The sequence below is a fragment of the Podarcis raffonei genome, chromosome 6, assembly GCF_027172205.1.
Source record: "Podarcis raffonei isolate rPodRaf1 chromosome 6, rPodRaf1.pri, whole genome shotgun sequence".
In the NCBI taxonomy this organism is placed as follows: Eukaryota; Metazoa; Chordata; class Lepidosauria; order Squamata; family Lacertidae; genus Podarcis; species Podarcis raffonei.
The window spans coordinates 65,336,197-65,363,286 of NC_070607.1; the positions used below are offsets into that span (position 1 = coordinate 65,336,197).

Below are 27,090 nucleotides of genomic sequence, written 5' to 3' on the forward strand. Positions count from 1 at the left end.
AGGGTTTGAGATCACTCTGGATATGCCCAAGTTTGAGTTCAACCTGGCATATAGCCGTTGGCACTTGTAAGCCACACTCTTGGCGTTAAAATTGTGGTATCTGTGTTGGAGTGTTGGGAAGCTCAGATGTTTGTATCAGATTTGTCAGGCAGCTGCGATATTCAAATGGGTACCCAGTAGTCATGTTGTCATAAGCATAAACCATGGCTTGCTGTGCACAAGTGAAATCATGCCTGCATTGCTCTTCCTGGCTTTTGGGAAAAGAAAGCCATGATGTCTGGATTGATGTTATTTCTGAACCAGATATTTGTTGGATCAATCCATCAACCTCTGTTGAATGTTTTAGAAGTATTGGGTCTGGCATCACTTTCGCTGCCTTGACCACACCGGTGGTGAATGCCTATATATATGTTTGCTGCCAATATGCTTTTATGCCTGTCAAGTAAACTTATACACTTTAATTAATCTATATGGCATCCATGAGTGTTTATTGTCTACTGTGTGTACCTTCAACCCCGAAGACACTTCCCAGGAAGGAGCTGTGTTGAGATGTAACTCTGCCGAGTATGGCTACTAGCATACAACATGCACAGCGAAAGTGATGCTGGACCCAATCCTTCTAAATTATCCATCAGATGTTGATGGACTGATCCAACAGTATTGTGAGTTGGTTGTTCCCAACAAGTCATCATTAGTAAGATAAGAATAAAGGACTGATTTTCAGTCCCAATAATCCATAATCCCCTGTTCAAATGTACTGCGAAGACAAGGATTGTGATCTACTTCCTCCCAGCACCATTCATGTATAAACACGTCATTCCTTTTTTAAGCCTCTGAAAATAACAATATGCAGCTGGTTATCTAAACAAAATATATTTAGAACAAGGAGGGGAATTTGATCTACTACTTAGTTTGGTGATTGACACAAATAGTTCAATGGCAACTGCTGTCCATCTTGATATCACACGTGGTTGAGTTGGTGACTTTGTTGATTTTCCTGTGTTTGCTGGGAGAATATGACTAACTTGTAAGATGATTAATACCTACAATGCTTGGGTGTGTGTGTTAGGGTAGTGTTTCAACCCAACACTGGGATCTCTTGTCATTTTTGTGTGGTCATTGTATGGTTCCCTGGATAATGAATTTGGGTATAAATTCAAATTCCTCCTTAGAACTCACTGAGTGACATAGGATAACCACTGTTTTCCCAAAGGAAAGGAAACTAGGTAAAGAAACATGGAGCTGGGTAGAGAGGTTAGACCTGGTTGTCAACTGCAGTTTATGTTTATGACCACATTCCTTCTATTTTGGGGATAAAACCTTTAATCCTATAGATCTGGCAATGAAGTTGTTATTTTCCAATGTAGCCATGTTTGTCTTATTCGCTGGACTTAAGCTATATGAAATTAAATGTTGTAGTGAATTGTGTGCTAAATTTGTCAGATCATTTTCTCACTATTGCCTTTAAAACATAATCAGGCTGATCTTATACCTTAGCAGTAATTACTTAGGAGCTATTCCTATTGAATTTAATTCATTGAGTTATTCCAAATGTGAATGCATTAGTATATAGCCAAAGGTTGATTGTGTGGAAAAGTCATGATTCTGTGCCCACAGAGTAAACACCATCGAACATAAAAGCTTTACTTTGAAGTATATAGGTTTGGGAAGTGTGGTTGTATCAAATATCTTTGATTCAGAGGAACAGTCTGTCAGCAGAATGGGGATTGAAGCGATATTTGGCAGTCCCCTCGGCAGCACCTTGTGCCACCTCAAACCCTGTTTCAGAGGGTTCCTCAAACCTCTAGAGCATCTCTGGATCAAAGAGTCCCCCTGTCACCAGAGGGACAACAGTTGTTATAACCCCTATGGCTTTGTTAGGCTACCCAAGTGGAACTCGTTGAATAGAAGACTGCATTGTGCTGGTATTATAGAAACTATGTGTATTGCTAGTTCCATTTATTAAAGAAGAAAAATGTACTTTGAGATAATTGCATCAGTTTTGACAGATTTCAGAGGGTGATCAATGATACTCTTTTGCAGTAAAAGCAACTGAATACTGCAGCACCTTACAGACTAGGAACGTCGTTATGGTATAAGTATTTGTAGGACAGAGCACACTTTACCAGATGCCATACATTATCTGGGGTGCTGCATTAAATGTTTTAAGTCTTTAAGATGCCATAGCACTGATTATTGGTTTTGCTATCAGTTTTGCTCATTCATTCTTGGCTATACATTTGATAATCTAAACTTTTTAATTCAGTCAAGTTTGTGGGATTTGTGAAGTTGTTAGTAATCAAATATACTATTGCATGTTTTTCAGAGCTCCTGAAATCATCCTTGGTTTGCCATTTTGTGAAGCTATTGATATGTGGTCGCTGGGCTGTGTGATAGCTGAGCTGTTTCTTGGTTGGCCACTGTACCCGGGAGCATCAGAATATGATCAGGCAAGTTTGTGTAGATATTTATATAGTTTACATTCAAATCTAAATTCATATTTGGAACTGGATTTAATATCACTTTAGCACTTGATAATGCCTGTCCAAATTTAGCCACACTCTTATAAACAAAAAGGTGCCCTAAGCTGATTTCATGGTATTTAAGCCTGCAGTCCTAAGCAGCTTCAATCAGGAATAAGTGCCATTGTACTCATTGAGGCTTGCCTCTGAGGAAATAATGTTAGGATTGCACTGCAAATGCATTTGTGATTGGATTATAAACATCTAATTCATGAGCACTGTACAATTGATCTAGAGAGCTGGATTAGATCAATAGTCCTACTGTTTTCAGATGGACACATGCAAGAAGCACTGGTTAGTTGTAGTGCTTTGCATTGCCCCATTCAGTTCCAATACCCAAGACCAGAAATTACAAGATTATATAAATCACCCAACTGTATAAACTTCTTTTGAATGGATAGGTTACTGGTAGATAACATAATATGCTGACATTCTGACTTCTGCCCTGGCCATGACAACACCTCTCTGCTGATGAAGGAGGATGGGACATATTCACTGATGATGTGCTTTGCCTGAATCAGTGCTGCTCCCTCCTACCTCTGCTTAAGCTGACTACAGGCATACTTTTAGACAGTTGCAGTTCAAGATACCTGGCCTATCCATCTTGGTGGGATCAGCTCAATGAGCACTTTTCCCCCATAGCTCTTTTGAATGTTCATTTGGTTGGGTAGATGGGGGTCATGTGGTTCCTCTGATCAAGGCACACACATTTTTCACTGCCATTTCCAATTACACCATTGTTCATGATTTACCATGAATCCATTGGTCTGGGCTATATTCTTTTCTTCAGGACAAACAAATCACATTTTATAGTGGCATCAATGAACAAACCTTGGACGTGGTTTGCTTGGAGTGAAACAACCCATGACCCCTGGTTTGGACCTACAGTACAATTGATTTTAATCATATGCTGTTGAAAGTAGGCTGGTTAAAATTGCACAAATTAAATGCAGGCAAGTAGAGCACCAGGTCTGCTCAGGTTACCCAGCACATGAGAGCATTTAAGCTCTGTGCCTTGCTTGTGGGACAAGGCCGGCTCTGAGATGCTTGCACAAGATGTTGTGGAGCCATCAGAGTTCATTGACACTACACTGGAATCCACTGGAAATGATTGTTTCCTGGGTCCAGTCTAGAAATCAGTTCAGCCCTAACCAGAAATTGGGAATCTGACGCAAGATATGGTTGGAACTGCATAATGCAGTAAAATATATTAAACAACTAAGGTTTGCAAAGAAATGTATTTGCTTCAGCATGGTAATCTGTTAAGTGAATATTGTCTGAGGCAGTTTTTAAAAAAGAAAAGATCCCACTGTATGTTTTCCTTCCTCTGGAAGGAAATGCATTTAACTATTGACACAGCATTCTGCCTTTATCATAGATTACTTCTTTTTTCCATTGCAGATTCGTTACATTTCACAAACGCAAGGACTTCCAGCTGAGTACTTACTGAGTGCAGGAACGAAAACAAGCAGGTTTTTTAACAGAGATCCAAACTTGGGATACCCATTGTGGAGACTAAAGGTTTTTAATTTTTTCAGACATTCAATTTATTGTCTAAGAGCAGTATTTGCAGCTTGTGTAGAGGAAAAACCTTTAGTTATTGCATGTTCACCACTAGGTTGGAGATCTAACCCCATTTACTACGAGGAAGCCCCATTAAATTCAGTGAGACTTAACTACTGAGCAAATGTATTTCTTCTCTGGGCACATCCAGTGAAACAGTTACAATAAAGAGAGCTACCTATTGGTGTGACTAATTTGTATGCAGGAGCGAGTCTTTTCCATTTGGCTGGACTTAAAAAAAATATTCTTGATTTTAATTACATTCTTTTTTTTAGTATTAATGTCTGCCCTTTGCCATAAGGTCCCATGGTGGGTTACAGCTTTCAAAACAATGTCAAAAACAATTTAAAACAACTAACTTGTTCAGCTGAATGTTATAGGAAAGGAGAGCACTTTTAGAGAGTTACAAAGATTCACAAACAGAAGGCTCTCTTTGTCACCAGCAAAATAACATCTTATTAGAAAATTTAAGGCCATTAACATTAGTTCTCAGAAAATTTTTCAGTGACAAACCCTCTTTTTGCTAAAAGATATACTGTCAGAAAATCACTTTTGCAATCCCCTTTGCTGTAAAGCCATCCAGTGATTTAAAATCACCTTTCAGAGTTTGAACTACTGTTTAGAAACATCTGAAGCTTCACATTATGGCTGCCTTGTAAAATATCTGATACTTTGCTCAGGTTGGCTTGTATTTGTCCTTGAGAATATAGATGAGAACATTAATTTGGCACAGTGTCATTTTTCACAAGCTTAGGTAGCAAGGTTATGATGGCCTATCATTTCTGCTTCATAGGGCATTCCATTTGTCAATGGCTGATTGCTTGTTGACCTAGCTTTGTTTTTATTGCACTGAACTCTAAAACCCTGTTAGAGTTGCTTGTAACATGTATTTTATTTGATAGACTCCAGAGGAACATGAATTAGAGACGGGAATAAAATCAAAGGAAGCTCGGAAGTACATTTTCAACTGTTTGGATGACATGGCGCAGGTGAGCTGCTGAGAAAAATAATAATGCCTTTTATACTACAAGCATAATTACCCAGAGCAGTAGTATTTTACACTTGCTCTACATAGGAATCAATTATATTCCCTTCCTCAGAAATTAAGTTTGCAATTCTGTGCCCTCTTCTTGGGAGTAAGCCTCAGTGAACTCACTGGGTCTTATTTCTGAGTAAACATGAGTAAGATTTCATTTTCACTTCTATTCAACATGCTCTTTTAAGTAATATAACAGTGTGATCCCCCCCCCCCAACATCCATATATTAGAGAAACCAGAAGAAGAGAAACCAGATCCTGAGTCTAAAGTTGAAATGATTCTGCATTCTGAGAGCCTAGAACAAATGTATATTGTGTATCTAGTAATTTCCCTGCTATAAAATCAATGGTTTATGCAACATAGATCAAGTTCCAATTTTTTTCTCCTACAAGGTAAATATGTCTACAGATTTGGAGGGAACAGACATGTTGGCAGAGAAGGCGGATCGAAGGGAGTACATTGATTTGTTAAAGAAAATGTTGACAATTGATGCAGATAAGAGAATTACTCCGCTGAAGACTTTGAACCATCAGTTTGTGACAATGAACCATCTACTGGATTTCCCACATAGCAACCAGTAAGTTTCTGACAGATGTTTGAAACAATGTTTGTTCATTTTTTCATTCACCCTTATAGCCTGTCCCTCCCTCAAGGTTGAGACAAGTAAAAAATAAGGCATATGAAAGCATTCTAGAAGTTCACATTAACACAAAATAAATTCAAATTAGAGCAAACTTGATTTAATCAAAGGAATTCCCAAAGTGTATTTATTACCTCAATGGAGTTACTTTTTAAAAAAGTTGTTGCAGCTACTTATTCCACCAACACCTTTGATTTCTCATAGTCAGAATCTTTATATCCCAGATATAAAGTGGATACTTGGCAGCCACCCCAAAAGTATACCATTAGGATTGGGAGCATCTGGCCGTCTAAAAGTTGTTGCACTACAACTTCTGATTATCCCTGACCTTTGCCATGCTGGATGGCATTGATGGGAGTTGGAGTCCAGCAACATCTGGATAAACACAGGTTCCTAATCCCTGATCATTACTGTTTGAACTTCGGGATTTTGATGGAGGGAGAATGGCACTCTTGGTTATATTGATGCATGTTAAAATAAGGTGCAGAAGCATCGCACACGTAGCCTTACATGCTTGGTAACTAACTACAGTTTCACAGCCACACAAATCTCTTTGACATCTCATTTCCTTTTAGTGTGAAATCCTGCTTCCAGAACATGGAGATATGCAAGCGAAGAGTGAATATGTATGACACAGTTAATCAGATAAAAAGCCCATTCACAACACATGTTGCACCGAACACAAGCACAAACCTCACCATGAGTTTCAACAACCAGCTCAATACTGTGCACCATCAGGTAATTAGTTGTTTTTTTAATTATTATTATTATTATTATTTATTATTATTATTGTTTTGAGGAATGAAAACCAATAAAAACGGCTTCCGTCATTTCCTGGAGTGATTCAGCTTAATCTAGATTATTAATCATGAATTTAATCTGAAATCAATGCTATATGTAATCGGCAGCTACCACTATGCAGTGGCTGCCTTATGAGTTCCATACCCAATTCTAGGCATTGACCTTTAAAGCTCACCATGTCCTTGGACCTCTCAGAGCAGCTCTCCTGTGACCTGCCTTCATCCCTCACCCTTTCCCATTGTAGCTAACTAGCTGTTTAGTATTATACTGCTCACCAGCTGGTCTGTAAAATATGTCAACGAGACAGAAAGTTGGGTTAAAGTGAGCGGAAAGCCTGAAGCGTTTCTTTTGTATTGGTTTTTGTGGTTGATTTTCAAATGCTTGAGCGAAAGACATGTTTTGGTTCTAATGATGAATGTTCCTGTTTTCCAGGCTAGTGTGTTGGCTTCAAATTCTACAGCTGCTGCTACTCTGTCTCTGGCAAATTCAGATGTTTCACTGCTGAATTATCAGTCGGCTCTCTACCCATCATCTGCAGCACCAGTTACGGGTGTGGCGCAGCAGAGTGTTTCCTTACAGCCTGGAACCACTCAGATCTGCACCCAAACGGATCCATTTCAGCAAACTTTCATTGTGTGTCCTCCTGCTTTTCAAAGTAAGTGTGTGTGTGTGTTGGGGTCTTTCCATACTATTTACAAAAATAATATATAGTAGTTTTAAAGCTATAACAGCTAAGGTGCACATATATTACATATATGCCACTAGGGTATAATTTGACACTTTTCATGTTTTAAGAGTTAAAAGTAAAACTAGCATGGTGCTCAGTATACAAATTCTGAAAATCGAAAGTTTTGAAATAAGTAAAATAGGATACAATGTGCAGCTGAGCAATGGATTTGCTTACGCTTAGGCTAAGTGAAGGAATCCAAGATGATTTGAGGGTTGCTGCAGACAAACTTGGATTTATTGTTTCATACAGAGTTGGATTTGGGGGATTATTATGTATTCAATTTATATCACACATTTCTTACTGAGCAAGTCCAGGGAGGGTGCAGATATTGTGCCCCTTTTCACAGAAGTCGTGGGCAGGGTGGTCCCCCGTTTCCTTCATGAGTATTGCACAGGGCGCTTGTGGATGTACAGCTACTTTTACTGAAGTAGGCACATGAGTCTCCATTACAGACCTTTATATAGCAGACAAGGTATTCAATGAGCTCAACTGCAGTAGCCTGCTGATAGAACCAACCTCTTGCCCAAGTTGGCTTCATCAGTAGTATGTATGGAATTACAGTTCTATTTTGTAGAGCAATGGTGCTTTGTTGTCGATTCCCCATGTTTTGAAATCTATTTCAAAATGCATTGCCACACATTATACATCCCAAAGAGAGCTGTACCTTCATTATCTATAGATATACCTATATCTTATTTGAGCATTACTCCATATTGGCCTCTAAAAAAACACTTTCAGAAAAGTTGGAAAATACAAAGATATTGCCAGTAGCCAAGCAGTAGATGACCAGTTTCCAGATTGCAGTAGCTGCAGCCTGGGATGAAGCTTCTCATGGAGCTGGAAAAACTTTATTTTAACAATACAGATGCCTCTCAGTCAACAGCTGGCATCCCAATATCCAAATGCCATTGTGTCCTGAATGTTAAGAGCAAAATCACTAAATGGGTTTGTGGCAATCCACCGCCACAAAGGAAGGTGTTTTTGAATAGGTGGTATTCCAGAAAAATACTGCTTAGACTGTACAGCTGGTCTGCTGCACCAAGTGTGTAGATAGACTTAGGCATTTCTCGGTGTCAGTAATTATTTGCTTTGTCTTTGTTTCGTTTGTTGGTAAGTGGGCTCTGAAAAGTGTTCAGATAATTAAAAGCAGTAGATTAACTGTTCTCTTTTCGTTATTTCCTACAGCTGGTCTTCAGGCAACCACAAAGCATTCTGGCTTCCCTGTTAGGATGGACAACACTGTTCCAATTGTGCCACAGGCACCAGCAGCTCAGCCATTACAGATCCAGTCCGGAGTTCTCACACAGGTAAACGTAAGGAGAGCCCTTAAAATGTCAGTAAATTACCCCGAATACAATTACTGGTTTGTTCTAGATTAAAGTTGGGAACCAGAAATTACTCAAAGTTGGGTGGCAGAGTCCTGCCTTCCAATACCAAAGACAAGACAAGAAAGCATGGAAATTAGTCTGTTTTTTAATCTAATCATCTATCTACATTAAAGGTTTGGCCCTAATAAATGGGCTAACCTATTTAGCTAAAATAAAGTTGTTTTAAATTCTTCTCAGATTTTATAATACTGTTCTATTATGGATACTCTGTTTTTCTACACCACTCACATATTATCTGAATGCGGAGTGGTTTTTAAATCCTTAGCTATAAATGAAGTGCAAGTGCAAGTTTTCATATGGCTACGTTGAGTCCCAAGTCGATTCCTCTTCCCTTTTCCTCACTCTTTCTCCCCTGCCCCCATTCATAGCAAGAATACTTGTTACAACTGCATTGTTTCATTTTGTGATGTTGTATTCGTAAAAGCTTAGATGATATCAAATAATTAGATTTCAGTATATATTATTTTGGTACTCTAATCCCATTTTATATCCTAGAAAAACCAAAGTGATATCTGCTTCCAGGAATACTTGTATTTTGCTAAAAACTAATGGCGATTTTTTTTTTTCTTTGAGTGAACATGTTCTCGGGTGGGGTGAAAGCTCCCTCTAGCCTTCAAAGGCAGAATCGCAGCTTATTCAAAGGATTTAGCTCACATCCACTCACCTTACGCGGCTTTCTCCTGCCTTCACTCTGAGGCAGTTGGGGTTCACACTCTGCTATTCAGATTTGCTCAGGCTTGTGTTTTGGAAGCGATTTCCATTCAGCGTGTGGTTATTTTCGCAGAACCCACTACCCCCATGCTGGAACAAGAATTCTAAAACTAAATTGGCACATCTTCAATGAAAGGGGAAAGGAAGTTCTTGTGAGTTTGATATCAAATAAGAAACTTCGTTTTGGGGTTTTTTTATGGGGAGGGGACTTTTTCTGTGTGGTCTGGTTGGCAGTCCCCTTCCTGCATCTTTCCATGACTGTTTCAATCACTTCTACATTTGCTTTTTTCACCTTGTCACTTGACTCCCTTTCATTTTTATCCTCCTTAGTGGCCATTTCCTTACCACTTCAGGCCCTTGGGAGTTAAACAGACCAGTTTTTCCTCTCAGCATTTTAGTGGCTGTTGGGTTCTTATGCTGGCACCCTGCCATTGTTGACTCTTCCCAGAGCTCCAGCCAGTGCCAAAGCAGTGCACCATTTGTATCCGTTTGGCAAAGCCATTGGGCATAAGGCACAGAAGCTTAGCTTGTTTCCCACCCCACCGGAGATGATCCCCATTCGCTCTGAGCCAGTGCTGCAGCAGTTGTGAGGAAAACTTCAGCCACATTTTTTTTGGGGGGGGTGTGTCGTGACAAAAACATATATAAATCGAAAGCTAAAGTCTTTAGGGCAGCCAAAAGCATCATATTCTTCGAGCCTCTTGCGGTGACAGTTTCCTTTTTAAGTTCCAGCATGCTTTAACAAATCATGGCTCTGCTGATTTGGAGGTGGCTGAAGGCACATTGTGGAACAGAATCCAATGGCACTGTGGGATAATCTCTGCTGAGATTAATCCAACTCCATTAGGTCTAAGGAAGTCTGATCTGCTTGGAGTAAAAAGGAAGGCTGGAGGGAGTTTAGATATTTTTCCTACAGCTTGCTTCAGGTCAGTGGAGATAAGGAGGCCCTTTCTGAGGGGCTGGAAGTAATGTTGGTCTAGTCACGACTTGTGGCACCTTTTGAAGAGGATTTTTGGGGTGGTTGTTTTTTTGCTGCTTCTCTCTCTCAGGCCATTTCTGTGCCTCATAAGGCTCCTCTTCACAGCTGCTCTCTGTAACATCATGACCTCTAATCCAAGTTTGCCCAAAGCTCTCTTCCAGGCTTTGCCTAGCACTTTCAGTAATCTTACTTGGGTGCAGCTTCAGTTGACTCCTCAAATGCTGCTCCAGATTAAAGGAGCCTTGTTAGGTGACTTTGCTAAAGAACTGTTGGGTGCCTAGCAACAACCTGCAGTCATTGCCTCACACTCCTGGCAGTGTCTGCTCAAGCTCCTCAGCCAGTTATTGTTCCAGTATCACTTCTGGCTCCAGCAGTTCCGGCTGTTGTACCAGCTGAGCTATGGGATTCAAGTGGCCCGAAGGAAAGGCACACAAGAAGTGTAAGAGCTTTTCTGCCTATAGGCAGTTGGAAGATTGAGGATGCTGTGTTTGAAGAGGAGTTTTCAGACGTTGATGACTGGAGTGAAGGACCAGAGGTTGAGGAAGTTCCTTCTAATAGGCACCATTCCTGCTTCTTCTCTGAAAACCTATGACACCTCTGGATCTTAACAAGCCTATGGATAAGCCAGCTTGCATTTCTTCTAGTCGTCTCAGCTTCACCCGAGAGAGAAGGCAAATGGAAAAGGCTTCAGTAATATATAAGTAATAATAATCACAATGGTATGAGGAGAGGGTACCTGTTGCCGTAATTATTCTGGTGGATTTGCAGAAGTCTGACTTTGCTCGAAGGGAGTCTGCCTTCACGTGCACAGGTCCAGACAAGAGCACAGACTTGTTGAAGAAATTGCTGATGCCACAGTCCCAAAGGATCACACCATATTACTGGTAAATGTCTTCAATCAGATGAACCAAAGCTATGAGAGCAGGAAACAGCTCAGTAAGCCAACAGTGCCTTTCATTGGTCTTACTGAAAGTAAAAAACTGAACTGGCATTGCTGTCAAAATGGAGGAACTTGAATCCTGGGCAGCTTCTGTGCATGCCCCCAACACTTCACTGGCAGATACTGTGAATATTATGAAAGGAAGAACAACATGGACAATGGATATGAAAGAGTTGCCATCTTTGTTGTAAACTGCACTGTTTATCTCAGCAAAACTGTGTTGTAAGCGAGGAAGAGAATAGATTCATTTACAGTGGTGCCTCGCAAGACGAACGCCTCGCAAAACGAAAAACTCGCAAGACGAAAGAGTTTTCCGTTTTGGAGGTGCTTCGCAAAACGAATTTCCCTATGGGCTTGCTTCGCAAGAAGAAAGCCCATAGGGAAATCTCCGCCGGCCTTCAGAAGAGGTCCTGGACCTCTTCTGAAGGCCGGCGGGGGGCAAAAGTCTTTGCTCCCCCCGCCTGCCTTCCCGGGATAGCGGAGAAGCGCAGCGCGTTTCTCCGCTATCCCGACGGCTTTTGAAGGCAGGCGGGGGGAGCAAAGACTTTTGCAGGCGGGGGGGCAAAAGTCTTTGCTTTAATCTTTGGCCATCTGAAAGTACAGTGGTGCCTCGCAAGACGAAATTAATTCGTTCCGCAAGTTTTTTCTTCTTGCGAGTTTTTCGTCTTGCGAAGCACGGTTTCCCATAGGAATGCATTGAAAATCAATCAATGCGTTCCTATGGAAACCGCCTTCAGACCAGGTCCGGGGACAGTCTGTCCCCCGACCTCTTCTGAAGGCTGGGGGGGGGGCAAGGACTTCTCTGCTGTCCCGGGAGCTTTTAAAATGCTGGCGGGCGGCAGCGCAGCGTTTGCTGGCGGGCGGCAGCGCAGCGTTTGCTGCCGCCTGCCAGCATTTTCAGATCGCCCCGGGACAGCGGAGAAGTCTCCGCTGTCCGGGGGCTTTTAAAATGCTGGCGGGCGGCAGCGCAGCCTTCGCTGCCGCCCGCCAGCATTTTCAGATCGCCCCGGGACAGCAGAGAAGTCCTTGCCCCCCCCCAGCCTTCAGAAGAGGTCGGGGGACAGACTGTCCCCGGACCTGGTCTGAAGGCGGTTTCCATAGGAACGCATTGATTGATTTTCAATGCATTCCTATGGGAAACCGTGCTTCGCAAGACGAAAAACTCGCAAGAAGAAAAAACTTGCGGAACGAATTAATTTCGTCTTGCGAGGCACCACTGTACTTTCAGATGGCCAAAGATTAAAGCAAACAATGTGCTGCTTCTCCTAGGCTTTCTTTGCATTATGCAGGCTACTCTACCTGTTGTGAAAACTCCTAGGACTGGTATTCGTAACCATGATTTGCCTTATGATGACACTTGCCCTTCAGAAAGTAGGAAGGCTAGAGGCTAAGATTTATCAGCTACTTTAAAATGAGGCTGCATTTTAACCTGTATTTTAAATTGGTTCCCCCCCCGCTCTTTTCCCCTATTATGTTTTTACTATGATTTTATTGGTGTTAGCTGCCCTGAGCCCGGGGAGGGTGGGGTATAAATAAAAATTATTATTATAATTTTATTGTTGTTATTATTATTATTAGTAAAACAAAGGACACTTGACTGTTTTTTAAAAAATGATTTTATTAAAGATTTATTGGTTTACAAGACACTTTATTGCTTTTCCTTCATAATTCACCTGTTTAACAGGGCTTCCTTTTTAAGATTTTCCTTCATAATTCACCTGTTTAACAGGGCTTCCTTTTTAAGATTTTCCTTCATAATTCACCTGTTTAACAGGGCTTCCTTTTTAAGATTTACCTGTTTAACAGGGCTTCCTTTTTAAGATTTTCCTTCATAATTCACCTGTTTAACAGGGCTTCCTTTTTAAGATTTACCTGTTTAACAGGGCTTCCTTTTTAAGATTTTCCTTCATAATTCACCTGTTTAACAGGGCTTCCTTTTTAAGATTTACCTGTTTAACAGGGCTTCCTTTTTAAGATTTTCCTTCATAATTCACCTGTTTAACAGGGCTTCCTTTTTAAGATTTTCCTTCATAATTTACCTGTTTAACAGGGCTTCCTTTTTAAGATTCCACCCCCCCTTGAACTCCCCCCTCCCGCATCCAGTTAGCAACCTCCTTCCCCACATGCGCTCCTCGTCCCTCCAGTTTGAGTGTTTTTCCTCCCCCTCCATTTAAACTCCCCCCTCCGATGGCAATGGGCAGATCACTCCCAGTTTTTGATACTGGGATTGCAGCCTGGTCTATTGCGTTCATTTCATGGATCAGTGGTCTCATTAGATAGTAAAATTCATGTTAAATTGCTGTTTTGTTTTTAATTGTCTGGAATGGATTAGTCCATGTTGCATTACTTTCTGTGGAAAAGCACGCCTTGGTTTTGGAACGCTTTGGTTTTGGATCAGACTTCTGGGATGGGTTAAGTTTGATAATCACGGTGCCACTGTACCTCACTTCTGCAATGTCCACAGAAAATTGCTCAAGAAGTAAAGAGGGGCTGATGCTAGTTAAAAATAAACATTTTTTATTTCCAGGGATGGGGAACCTGCTGCTGGGAGGTCATAGGTGTCCCATCCTTGATATCAATTGCTAAATCTGAAAAGGATACGCTGCTGTCCCCCAGAAGGATTGGAATTGGTGCTTGTCCTGGGTCCCAAATTGGTCTCAAAAGTCCTGTTGTTCTGAGCATCTCAAGAAGAACCAGTGAGATGCTAGAATAGCCGGTCATAAAGTTACCCATTGTGAAGTGCAAGCCCTACAGTGGCTAAGGACTGTTTCAAAGATTAGTCCCAATATTAGACTAGTGTTTGTTAATGAAAAAGTACTATAATGCATTGTCAATTTTTGTAAACTTCTGTTTGAATCTTAAGCGGTTCTTTATTCTGAAGTATTGACTCTTCCAGTGGAAGAAAACTGTATTTTCCATGGCTTAGATGCTGCAAACAGCAAATGTTGTGTATATTCTGGAACTTTCTTTTCCTTGAAATAATAAAATGTTTTGGAATTGCCTCTTTTATTTCCAACTTATGGAACATGAATGAACCAATCTATTTTCAGTACTCCCCATGTTTGCATGTGTTCAATCATATGTCAGTTCTGTCCCTTTTCCCCATTAAATGAAATTTGAAATTCTGGAAAAAAGAGAGGACTATACTAAGAACTGGTCCGGTATGCCAATGAGTTTCCACAATGGATCAGACTTAAATGGATCAGCTAAAGCTCCCAGCCATTGGAACTATGATTGCCTTAGTTTGTGTGGGATGCCCAGTTTGAAGACTCTCACATGCACAAATTGGACTTTGGTCTCAGGAAGGAATGTGATCCCAGTGCATCAACTGTGCTTGTGCTGCACCTGTATTTTCTCATGCTTCTCTGTGGCTGTACAGAATTATTGGACAATTCTCAACAGGATCCAGTGTGATGCTGTAAGACTCTGCTGAAGGTGTACTTATAGCGGACAACTCAGTGGATGCTACACATTTTTTTTGTCCTGAACTTTGGTGGTTGGTGTGGTAATGAGATGCACCTTGTGGCTGTGGCATTGGAATGTGGATCAAGCTTCTCATCTGAACCTCTCCATGGAACCCTGTGTGGGACGAAAACGTTTTGGCGAGAAGGTAGTAAAGGACATTTTAGTTGAATCCAGGTTCAATCCACAGAGATGACTGACACTCTTACAGATATTTGCAACCAATACCAGCCATTTTATTCTGTCACTTCGGTCTTGTTCTAGGTTTTCCAAAGAGTTACATGCAGATGATTCTTTCCAGCTTGAAAGATTGCTCTTGGCTACGAATATAAGGAAGCAACAATCTTTTTCCTGCGTGGACAGGTGCCAGTTTCAGTGACGTAAGTTTCTGTCTGTGGTGGACCAGCAACATAGAGAAGGGAGTACCGTTGAAGGGAGCCACAGTGGACATCATTCATTTTGGATGCCAGCCTCTTAATCTTAACTGATGCCAGACTCAAACTTCGGGTCCCTTGCCTTGCTATTCAGCACTTCTCTCTGTAGTTTCCTTTTCACCATGTGCTTTTACGTATGACAACACTGTAGTGAAGAAACAGTGGGTTGCCGAGAGAGAACCTGCTCTCTGGCACTTCAAAATGAAGCCCCTAGACCCCATCTGAACAGTGTTTTTCCTGTATGTTTTCCTTGTTTGTTTTTATATTCTTGTGGTTCGTTTGGGCTGTAGCACATTGGACAGTCATAAACTATTTGGATGTGAGCAGAATCTTCTAAACAAGCTGTAATTCTGCCTCTGAGCATTAGAGGGAACTCATATTCCACCAGAGAACACCTTATCACTCAAAGGAAAAATACATTTCAGGTAAGACCAACAGTCCTGTTTGTTTCAGACCAGAAGATCCAGAAAGCCTAATGGTTACATAAATGGCTAATATAATTTTGTGGTCTTTGCCATGGGACTTGGGTGATATCATTGCAAACATGTTCAGGTCAGGCATGAATAAATGAAAGATGCACTTTATAACTTGTCCTTTTTTATATCTATTGTGGAAGGCATTTGGAATTACTCAAACTAGCACAACAGAAATCCAATATGGTATTCTTTGTAAGTGCAACAAAACAAAATGATTCTTATCTATTAGAGAGTGAAGTTTTAAGTCAGTTTGGTTGTGGAGATGTTTAATGAAATTATTCTGATCATTGAATTGCCTTTTATTTATTTAAACAGAAAGTCAATGGACAGGCAGGTATTGCTGTTTTTATCTTAAAATACCAGAACACTTGTTTTGCAATCTTACATGTCCAATAGGACATTTTGGAGGCTATTAGTCTTTCCAAGCCTTCCCTGCACTAGTTTAGATATTCCTCAAGATTAATATTGTCTCAAGTGCGGTAAACACAAAAGTTTGTTCACTGAAATTCAGGAGTACTTAATATCACGTAATATCACTTCAGGCAAGAGATACTGAATTAAGTTGATAGAAAAGCATATTTATATCAGAGCATACCCATGAGTTCTGCAAGCCACTCAAAAGCGCCACTAGTTTCCTTGCGGAGAAACCCTTTCTGGGCCTGTTTCCTCAGTACATTTGTTTCACTCACTGCCTAATCTACATTTCAGGGAAGCTGTACACCACTAATGGTAGCAACTCTTCATCCTCAAGTAGCCACCATCACGCCGCAGTATGCGGTGCCTTTTACTCTGAACTGCGCAGCCGGCCGGCCAGCGCTAGTAGAACAGACGGCTGCAGTACTGGTAATTGCCTCCCTTGATTGTGTTCACTAACGGAGTTTTTGTTTTAACTTAGACTTGCAGAGGGCATGGAAGCATGTGCCATCTTGTGGCTGTGTTCTTGCTACATCTTAATGTCTCGTTGTTTTTCCTCCCCAACATTGCTGAAGCACTGTCTGACTCTGATGTTTAGTGTTGCTCTGTAAAGAATCCAGATCCATTGACTGTTGTTCTTTACTAGCCTAGTGTGTTGATCAATCTCTTCTCCTAGTCTGAGAAGAGTGGTAATTGTATTTCTTCTCTCTTTACTCTCCTATCTTTTTTAACATTTTATTGATTGAAAACAAGGGGTATGGCCCTTAGGTTGACTCTGCCATACGCATCTGGGCAGCCAGGATTTGACAAGTTAAGCTTTTTAAAGCTTCTTCGCATGTAGAAATGTTTCAGGCACTGAAAACTTCTAATATCGGCAAATACTTTATTAATAAACGGCTTTAACAGTACAGATTTCTTAACCTCTGTTGAACAATGCTGACCTCCAATTCTCCCTGGCTTTTCATTACCTCTGACCAATCATTGGCAGCGTGCATCATCCTCAGAGAGATGTTGCTTCCCACCAATACTTTTAGTTCCTTTTGCATTTCTTGGTTGAGATTAAAGGTGAGCTCTTACCTTCTAAACTGTTTCTCAGGATAGTTTGTTCTTAAACTTGCTGGAGATACTAAGGGAAGTGTCCGTTTTCAAATTTTTCTTTCTCTGTCTGAATTTGACTGGTACCTTCAGTGGAATTCACACTGTAGGTGCCAAAAAACAGTCAATTGGAAACTCCAGAATCAGATCAGTGAAGTTTATGGAAACATTGCAGTGCACTTGAAACCCTGGTGTCCTCACGTGTCTTGCAAAGCACACTTCCATTTGTTACATACATCGTTGTCTTTTGTGGCTTTAAAGTGATAATTCATGAGCATCTTTATCTTCAAATAGATACATTCTGGAGCATTGTTGGCTCTGGTCAGAACCAAAGTCTCACCAGATGAGGAACTGCTTCTTTTGGCATTGCTGTTTACACCATAGCAAGTGTAAGAAGGCAGACAGGATGGGATCTTAAAGGTTATATAATTGCATGTGCTGAAAAGACAACTTAAAAGATTTCATAGGTCTCCTGTCTGCCTCCCCTCATTCAATTCAGATTGAATTTCAATTGTGGAAACATGGATGCCTGTGCAGAACCTAAATGTTCTGTGACTAGCTGCTGTAAAAGACTTGAGTTTCTCATCCAGTAATCTGGTACATTCCTCTTTGGACATTGTAGAATACTTAATCCAGCGTTGTATATACTCGACTGTATATACTCTTAATCAAAATTCATTGACAAGGAAAGCTGTGTAAGATCTGTATAAATCATTCAAATTAAGCACTTTGTATATATATACAATTCTCTTTTGGCTCATGGGAAGGGGAGAAGAGCTCTGCAAGGCACTGACAACTTGAAAATCCTTTTGCGATTGGCCCCCCCCCCCCACTTCTTTCTTTGATTTCACCAGGCACTGCCTGTGTTCTTTCAAACCTCTTTGCAGCCTTAAGGTCTAAAAACTAGCTTTAAAAACACAGACAAAAACTTACATTCTTGGAATGTTGAATTTTGCACACCATACTAATTTCTGTACTTGTGTGGTGCAATGACCGAATTTACACCCCCCACCTCCCGACTAAATCCACCTGCCTACTTGGATCCTGCTTTTCTCTCTGAATTTTGGCTTCTAATAGCCTTTTGCCTGAAGTGCTCACCTTTAGTGCTTTCAACACTTCTCCCTTTTGCCGCTTCATCTAAGTTTGCATTAGCCATTTGCTAAGCTTTGCATATTTTTGTCCCTCCTCTGTCAAGCAGTTCGTCGCTTGGAAGGCCCGATTTCTGCCTCCTGGTGGGACATTAGATCTCGCACTGTATTAAACTCTCTGCTTTGTCTTGTGCAGGTGTTGGCTTTTGGAAAGAGGCATGGTGTGACTTTAACATAATTCTCTCTTTTTTTTAATTATTCCGCTTGTATTGGCAGAGGGGTTAGCAGTTCTCTGCTTGAAGGCTTCTTTTTGGAACCAGTAATGTGGATCTGTTAATTGCAGAAATATGTCAACTTAGAATGGCATGTGTGCATGGTTTCACAGTTTGACCATATGTGTGGAACTCTAAAAATTTATATATACTGCAGAACTTGTATCTTAAGAAGACTTTCTGTGTAGGGAAACCACTGTTACTGGATGGGTTTGAATTTAAATATGGAAAGTGCTGCAAGCTTATAACTGATCACTACACATTTAATTGTGATGAGCAGGGGAAGTCTACCATAGGAGTAGGTTTTAAAGAAGCTGTCAATAGAGATTTCACTTTTTTTGTATTTTTGTGCCGCTTTTCACTCGCATGAGTTGCAAAGTGGCTTTCGTACAATAAATAACATAGTAGAACATCACAAATGTAACATAAATTATAAAAAATAATTAACAAATTATCAATAAAGCAACTACCTTCTATAAAACACTAATCTGTTTTTCAAGTTAAGAAAATCTTCGCAGGCAATGCCTTGCACCAGGATGCAGCCTTTCTGTCATCGTTTGGAGGGGGAGGAGTTGTTAGAAACATATACTCTGTCCACACCTTTCCCTTGTAAACCTATTTAGCAGTGGGCACAAAACAGAATCTCTTGCTCTCTAGAGTTGCTCGCTCAGTAGGGTAGAGGCACAGCAATAGCCTCTCAGCCATGGAGCTGGTGCCATCTACCAGGAAGGAAAAGGCGACTGCAAGGTTGGGGTTGTGTGGACTTGCTTACAGAGCCAATCCTTCCTTCCTACTGGTGCATCCACACAATCCCTACCTTTTCCATCCCAGCAACTCCACTGCCAGGAGGCTAGTGCTGCTTCTGTGTCCCACCAGACGAGCCACCGCTGCTTGCTTTGTCTGCAGAGCAGAAAGTGCTGTAGTGGAGCTGGATCCCAGTGGTTCCCAATTAGGGGTCCACGGAACGCACCCATGGGGTCCAGGGACCCCTCCCTTGCCTCCCCCCTCAACTAATTTTATGTCCCTTTTTTCATGGTAACATCACAAATGTTATGGTCTGTTTTAGGGCTGTGTGATTTTTCAATATGTTGCCAAAATCAGTTTTGAAATCACACTGTGATAACAATTTTGACCTGGCAATATGCAGCAATATATCACTCCTTGCACAAGGGAGAGCAGGGCAGCCGATATTGCATGATTGAGTGCATTTGATGTCAGCATGCCCGTGGTGTATGCAGATGCCACACGCCTGGGTTCAATTTTGAGATGGGGCGCAACCTCCTCATTGGAGCCTGGCTCCTCGCTCCGAAAGGCATCTCAACGTTTGAGTCAACCCTAAAAAAACTCAACTACAACCCTACAAAAAGTTCAACAGCTTTGGGGTAAAATCCTAAAAAAATTCACAATTTCAATCCTAAAAAAAGGTCCAACAACTTTGTTTGGCCCTTTGGTCGGCCCTCACTGACCTTTCCTTCACCAAATCAGGCCCTCTTTGAAAAAAGTTTGGACACCACTGTGTTAAGGGCTTTGTGTGCGGCAGCTGCCAGCTCCCTTGCGTCCAGCCACAGCACCGGTCCTGGGTCAGGTCTGACCCTGGAGGTGGAAAGGAGAGTCAAAGCAGTGTTGCTGCTGAGGCAGTATTCTCATGCTGGCCTGTGCCCAGTGGGTTCCCTCTCCCCTGCTCCCCCATGGCGTGTGCAAACCTGGTGCAGAAAATTGTGGGTGCCTGGCCACTTCATGAGGGATGTGCAGGGGGCCCTGGAGCACCCAGCCCCCCCTGCATCTGGCACCTGTGCCTCATGCCGAGGGAAAACAGGGCAGCTGACGGTCCTCATTTCAAGCCACCGTGGCACTACCTTCCCCTGGCACTGAGGTAGAGCAGCTTTACTTAGCAGGAAAGCTGCAGCAGCCACAGTGGATATGCATGTTCATTGGCTGCCCCCTGACAGCAGCTTGAAGCACCCCCCAGTCCTCTCCCACTCAGACTACATGCAGTGGAGGTGACTCTGCTTCCTCTTCTCCTCACCACACCCATCCCATCCCTGCAGCTGCTCCTTCCCTCATGCCCACACCTGACCTGCAAGCACCCCACCCGCCCAATCTCTGTGACTGCTCCTACCCTCATCCCTATGCCTGATCTCCAATTTCCAACATTGTGATATATTGGAATATCATGATGATTAGCTGCTGATATACCACAATGGTGAAAACCAGATATCGCTCAGCCCTGGTCTTTTTTTTTTTTAGCATACCTAAAATCCATTGCCTATTAGGGACTACCACCAAAATTTTCAAAAGTAGGGCATCTGGTCGGTCATTCGGGAGCTTCAAAAGCTTTCTCCAGCCCGAACATCACAGTGACTGATACCAAAAGGCATTAGCACGCTTAGCGATCCTTCAGAGTATTCACAGTTCGCGTAACATACTCAGTAGCTCAACATTTTGGCTAATCTACTTTATTTACATATAATATAATTGGAGCATTCTGACTTAGCTCCTTCCTCTTTCTCATCAGACAGCAAAGAGAAAGAGACAAAGGACAAATGTCCCACTTCACGGAACACAGTAACATCAAAACATCCTGTCTCCGTCACTTCCCACATTGTGGAATGAAAACATACAGTCATGTGATAGAAAACAATCTCATGACTGCAAACACGGAGCAAGAATCCTAACACTAGACGCATCAAAGAAGCGTTTCAGTTCAATGCAAACTTTAGGAGAAATTGGATTGGCAAAAATGGAACTCCACAGCACCATCTGGTGTCGTAGTGTTAGAATGCATAAACAACTTATATAAAGCGCTTTTTCTTTGCCAATGCAGCTGAGTCCAGAGTCTACTGGAAACAAAGTTTGCCTCTAAAGCCTGTCTAAAATGTGTAGACCCTGGTAGCTGAAAAATAGTTGTAAGAAGTTAAATTTCATTTGTAATCTATAGCCATTCTTTTTATAAAATAAATGCTGAAGATACTTAAAACCCCTGAGAGCCAAATAATTGTATTCTCTTGCATTTCTAATAGCTGGATCATATGTGCAGTTGATGTGCCTAAAGCCACTGTAATAGCAAGTTATCAATTTCTTTAGGGTATTTGCCCAAAGTATTTCATACGCAGGCAAGGAAACTCTCAATTCTTGTTCATTTTACCTTTCGGAATACCCACAACTTTTTTATTTCTATAATGTGTGGTCTTCAAAGCAGTTGTTCCCCAACCATTTGGACTCAGCCAATCCTGCTGTACTTCCCTCCTGCCCTGTACCAACACCTGTTCTCCAAGTGTGGATGCAGAGATCCTTGCATGGGTTGTGTGCAACAAGCTTGCTGCACTGTGCAAGCGTCTATGAGTTTATATACTAAGTTAATTGGTGAGCAGGGTAGGTATTCAGGTAACTCCAAAAAGGCAAATTTCAGGCTGAAAATATTTTTGTGAACATTTACTTCCTTCCCATGTGATAACCAACCACTGGCATTGGAAGAAAAGAATACTAAAAACTCATTCTCCTTCTCCCCACACACCCATGCCCTGAAGTCCCCAAGGCTCACCCACCCCAATAATTTGGAAATCATCCCCCCCCCCGAATCCTGAGCCTGTCACTAAGCTGCTTAGATGCATTCTGATACATTTTCTGCAGTACAATATGAACATCAAACTCTGTGGCAGGTAGCCTCTGTGATGTAAACGTAACCAGAGTGACGGGGGTGTTTTATCCCTGAATATCTTGTTCACTTCCTTTTGTAAAATTATTTGTAGAAATGCATTCACATGCCGTTATCTCTGCAAGTTAACAGTCTACTTACTTCTTTTACTTTGAACAAATTGATTTTTCTTCCCCAGTCTTGAAAACGTTAATCTTAGTAAACCTTTTGTTTTTCTGTTTGCTGTCTTGCAGCAGGCTTGGCCTGGAGGCACCCAGCAGATCTTGTTGCCTTCTACCTGGCAACAGCTTCCAGGGGTTGCACTGCACAATTCTGTTCAGCCTACAGCTGTGATTCCAGAGACAATTGGAAGCAACCAGCAGTTGGCCGACTGGAGGTGAGCAGAAAAGTAGACGTAATCTTTCCACATTACATGTTTTGAGGCTTGAAACACAAGGTGATGCTGGTAGATTGTTGGACCTAAAAGAATTGGCTTCCCATGGACTGGACCTCCTCCCTCCCTCCCTCCCTCCCCAGTCTCTGGGGTGAACAGTAGTGCCGTGAGAAGGGGAGGAATCCCTGAAAATTGGGTGGAGGCAAATGCCGCAAGTGGGAGCTCCACGTCTGGATGTTGCTTCCACCCAGTATTTAAGGATTTGCCTCCGCAGCCCGCTCCATTCAGCAGAGTTTCCCGAGCCTCAGGGAATGAGGCTCCAAAATGAATGATTGAACTCTTGCACCATTTTGAGATGTAAAATAAGCAGTGAAACTTCATCTCATTTTCTGTATAATAGGTGTGGAACCAGGGTCCTCCAGATTTTCTTAGGCGTGCATCATCTCTGACATACTGGCTGGGGCTGATGGGAGTTGTAGTCCATAGCATCAGAAGGGCCTATAGGTTCCCCATCCATGCTTATATCACTTGTTTAATAGCATTGTATTGACCTCTGCCTTCTGATACCTGTATGCCTGACACAAGTGTTTTAAGTGTGTGTATAATGAGTGCGAGGGACGCGGGTTGCGCTGTGGGTTAAACTACAGAGCCTAGGACTTGCTGATCAGAAGGTCGGCAGTTCGAATCCCCGCGACGGGGTGAGCTTCCCATTGCTCGGTCCCTGCTCCTGCCAACCTAGCAGTTCGAAAGCACCTCAAAGTGGAAGTAGATAAATAGGCACCGCTCCGGCGGGAAGGTAAATGGCGTTTCTGTGCGCTGCTCTGGTTCGCCAGAAGCGGCTTAGTCACGCTGGCCACATGACCTGGAAGCTGTACGCCGGCTCCGTCGGCCAATAAAGCGAGATGAGCGCCGCAACCCCAGAGTCGGTCACGACTGGACCTTTACCTTTACTTTTATAATGAGTGCATGTAGAATTGGCAGTGAGACAATGGAACTCCTTCTCCTGAGTTTGGTGAAGTTTAGGTATGTTTTGAAAGCTATGCAAGACACCTGTCTGGGTTGTTTTCTTTTGTGGCTTTTGGGAAAAGGGTACTGTACTTTATTGTCCAGAGGACAATCCAGAGGACAGGATCACACTTCAAAACGACCTTGACAGATTAGAGAACTGGGGCAAAACAAACAAGATGAACTTTAACAGGGAGAAATGTAAAGTATTGCACTTGGGCAAAAAAAATGAGAGGCACAAATACACCTGGCTTGAGAGCAGTACATGTGAAAAGGATCTAGGAGTCTTGGTTGACCACAAACTAGACATGAGCCAACAGTGTGATGCGGCAGCTAAAAAAGCCAATGCAATTCTGGGCTGCATCAATAGGAGTATAGCATCTAGATCAAGGGAAGTAATAGTGCCACTGTATTCTGCTCTGGTCAGACCTCACCTGGAGTACTGTGTCCAGTTCTGGGCACCACAGTTCAAGAAGGACACTGACAAACTGGAACGTGTCCAGAGGAGGGCAACCAAAATGGTCAAAGGCCTGGAAACGATGCCTTATGAGGAACGGCTAAGGGAGCTGGGCATGTTTAGCCTGGAGAAGAGGAGGTTAAGGGGTGATATGATAGCCATGTTCAAATATATAAAAGGATGTCATATAGAGGAGGGAGAAAGGTTGTTTTCTGCTGCTGCAGAGAAGCAGACACGGAGCAATGGATCCAAACTACAAAAAAGAAGATTCCACCTAAACATTAGGAAGAACTTCCTGACAGTAAGAGCTGTTCGACAGTGGAATTTGCTGCCAAGGAGTGTGGTGGAGTCTCCTTCTTTGGAGGTCTTTAAGCAGAGGCTTGACAGCCATATGTCAGGAGTGCTCTGATGGTGTTTCCTGCTTGGCAGGGGGTTGGACTCGATGGCCCTTGTGGTCTATTCCAACTCTATGATTCTTTGATTCTGTGATTTATTGATAATCTACTAGGATTAAGGATGTAATTCTCCCCCCCCCATCCCTCTTGGGAAGCTTGTGGTGCTTGTCTGTTCAGATAGATTGACAAACCAAGGACAAACATCAGATCATGCATTCTAGGGCAGTCTCCCCTACCTTGTGGTGACCTCTAACTTGGCCAGGCTGGCTGGGGTAGTCCAACATTATCTAGAGGAGAGCACAAGGATGGGGAAAGCTACTCAATGAGTTGATGTCTTTTCTACGGTACCTAAGATGGGCATTTCTGCATTCTTTCCTTTTGCCTTTAGAAACGCCCATTCACATGGAAATCAATACAGCACAATCATGCAGCAGCCATCTTTGCTGACCAACCATGTGACTCTGGCTACAACCCAGCCTTTGAATGTTGGAGTGGCTCATGTTGTGAGGCAGCAGCAAAATAATGTCGTGCCAGCAAAGAAGAACAAACAGCCATCTCATAGTGCCACAAAGTAAGAACTTCTTCCCACTGTGATGGTTCTTGAACAAAACAGAGAAAAAGCACTTTTCAAACAGACCCGTATTATTTAGACTCTGTGTGTTGCCTAATAGCAGTAAAGTTAAAACTGGGTTAAATCTTACTTTGGCAGTCCTGTTCTGAGAACTGTCATGTATTGACACCTACAGATGTTTCTGTAGTTTAGAAATAGTTAATATAAGCCATCTAAACGTGGAGTATGAAAAATCTCAAGCGGTGTTTGGGACATTCACTGATAAGGGCCTCCTGTGACTTCTAATTGATGTTATTTTGTACTGATTTGTACATTGTCCTTTAAGCTTCACTAGTCAAGCTAGTACAAATCCCTTTAAAAGAAGGAGTGTCAATATTGCCCACCAATGGATTTACTTATGATAACCATCATTGTATTTTTCCATAGGCCTGCATCTACACTAGAGGCAATTCCATCTCAAGTCTACTCTCTAATTGGGAGCAGCCCTCTGCGTGCCACATCTTCCTCCTCCAATGCTTTCCTTCCGGGGCAGGAGCAGCACCAGCCCATAGTCATTCCAGACACTCCCAGCCCCCCAGTCAGCGTAATCACCATCCGCAGTGACACTGATGAAGAGGAGGACAACAAATACAAGCCTGCAAGGTAGAGGTTTTAGCTCCTTCCTAAGGGGCCATTGCTAATGCAGTCCTTGAGGGAATTCCAAAGATAAGTCAGGAATACCACTCAAGAATTTTTGAGCAGGTTCGTTTTTAAGTCTTGAAGGGATAGCCATCGGATTGTTCATCTTTCTTTTTTTTAAAAAGATATTTATTGAAATTTTCAACTTTAATACATTAAAAAAGAATAAAAAAAGAAAAAACAAAAAGGTTTAAAAACACATAACGTTCACAATCCTTATTTTTCTATAACATATTTTCCTGACTTCCCCACACCTCCCCTTCTTATATTCCAATTCAAAATGTTAGTTCAGCAAGTTCTTATCCCTAATTTTAACCTTTTTCTATTTAATTCATTTTTAAAAACCAATTTTGCCTTATCCAAACTTAAACATCAATACTTATGCATCAATACTCATTCTTAAAAGATTTTTCTAATGTCGACCCAAATTCCCTTCCACAAATTCCCCAATTTTCATACAAATAACAAAGTAAAGTAGAAACAAAACAGATTGTAATTATGCACCCTTTGGATCCCCAAACTCCACCCCCCCTTTCCCGGTTTCAATCCCCAACAAATGTCCATCAGTCTTAGTCTACTATCAGCCTGGAGATCTCATGTCCGAGGCTCTTAATTCTCTCTCAATTCCTCTCTGCCGGTTTTTTTGATAGTCCTTAATATTAAACACCAGATCTCGGAGAAGCTCTGGCCCAACGGGATCCATGTTTCTTCCGGCCAGACCTCCATACTTAAAAGTGGAGCCCGAATCATGTTTCTTACTCCTTTCAAGTCCAAATGTCCCCAAAGCTCCAACTTCCACCTTAATAATAATAATAATAATAATTTATTATTTATACCCCGCCCATCTGGCTGGGCCTCCCCAGCCACTCTGGGCGGCTTCCATAAAAACCAAAAATACAGTAAAATATCACATGTTAAAAACTTCCCTGAACAGGGCTGCCTTAAGATGTCTTCTGAATGTCAGGTAGTTGTTTATCTCTTTGACATCAGCTGGAAGGGCGTTCCACAGGGCGGGCGCCACTACCGAGAAGGCCCTCTGCCTGGTTCCCTGTAGCTTTGCTTCTCGCAATGAGGGAACCGCCAGAAGGCCCTCGGCGCTGGACCTCAGCGTCCGGGCAGAATGATGGGGGTGGAGACGCTCCTTCAGGTATACTGGACCGAGGCCGTTTAGGGCTTTAAAGGTCAGCACCAACACTTTGAACAAATTTGTACCACCAACACCTTAAGCAAATTTGTAATCCTTGGGTCTTCAGATCTCCACATAAGGAGATCTCTCAGTTCTTCAATCTCCAATTCAGACCAAATTTTCGACATCAAGTTCTTATTTTCCTTTGTAGCCATCATGTCAGGCCTCTGGCTCTCCTTTATCATCTGCAAAGTTACAGCTCCTCCTTCCTTTTCCT

General features: G+C 42.1%; 1 protein-coding gene across 5 annotated transcripts in view; it reads left to right on the plus strand.

The window, feature by feature from the left end:
• HIPK1 (homeodomain interacting protein kinase 1) overlaps nucleotides 1-27,090 on the plus strand; it is a 42,745-nt gene that overhangs the window by 10,354 nt on the left and 5,301 nt on the right. For 2 of the 5 annotated variants that reach the window (XM_053393518.1, XM_053393520.1), the window contains exons 3-13: nucleotides 2,327-2,450; nucleotides 3,924-4,043; nucleotides 4,988-5,074; nucleotides 5,516-5,700; nucleotides 6,339-6,501; nucleotides 6,997-7,219; nucleotides 8,480-8,601; nucleotides 16,393-16,527; nucleotides 22,442-22,584; nucleotides 24,827-25,009; nucleotides 25,436-25,651. In XM_053393518.1, the coding sequence (XP_053249493.1) occupies nucleotides 2,327-2,450; nucleotides 3,924-4,043; nucleotides 4,988-5,074; nucleotides 5,516-5,700; nucleotides 6,339-6,501; nucleotides 6,997-7,219; nucleotides 8,480-8,601; nucleotides 16,393-16,527; nucleotides 22,442-22,584; nucleotides 24,827-25,009; nucleotides 25,436-25,651 (1,701 nt within the window). The remainder of the gene's footprint in view (nucleotides 1-2,326; nucleotides 2,451-3,923; nucleotides 4,044-4,987; nucleotides 5,075-5,515; nucleotides 5,701-6,338; nucleotides 6,502-6,996; nucleotides 7,220-8,479; nucleotides 8,602-16,392; nucleotides 16,528-22,441; nucleotides 22,585-24,826; nucleotides 25,010-25,435; nucleotides 25,652-27,090) is intronic. The other 3 variants (XM_053393519.1, XM_053393521.1, XM_053393522.1) reach the window with 3 other exon arrangements.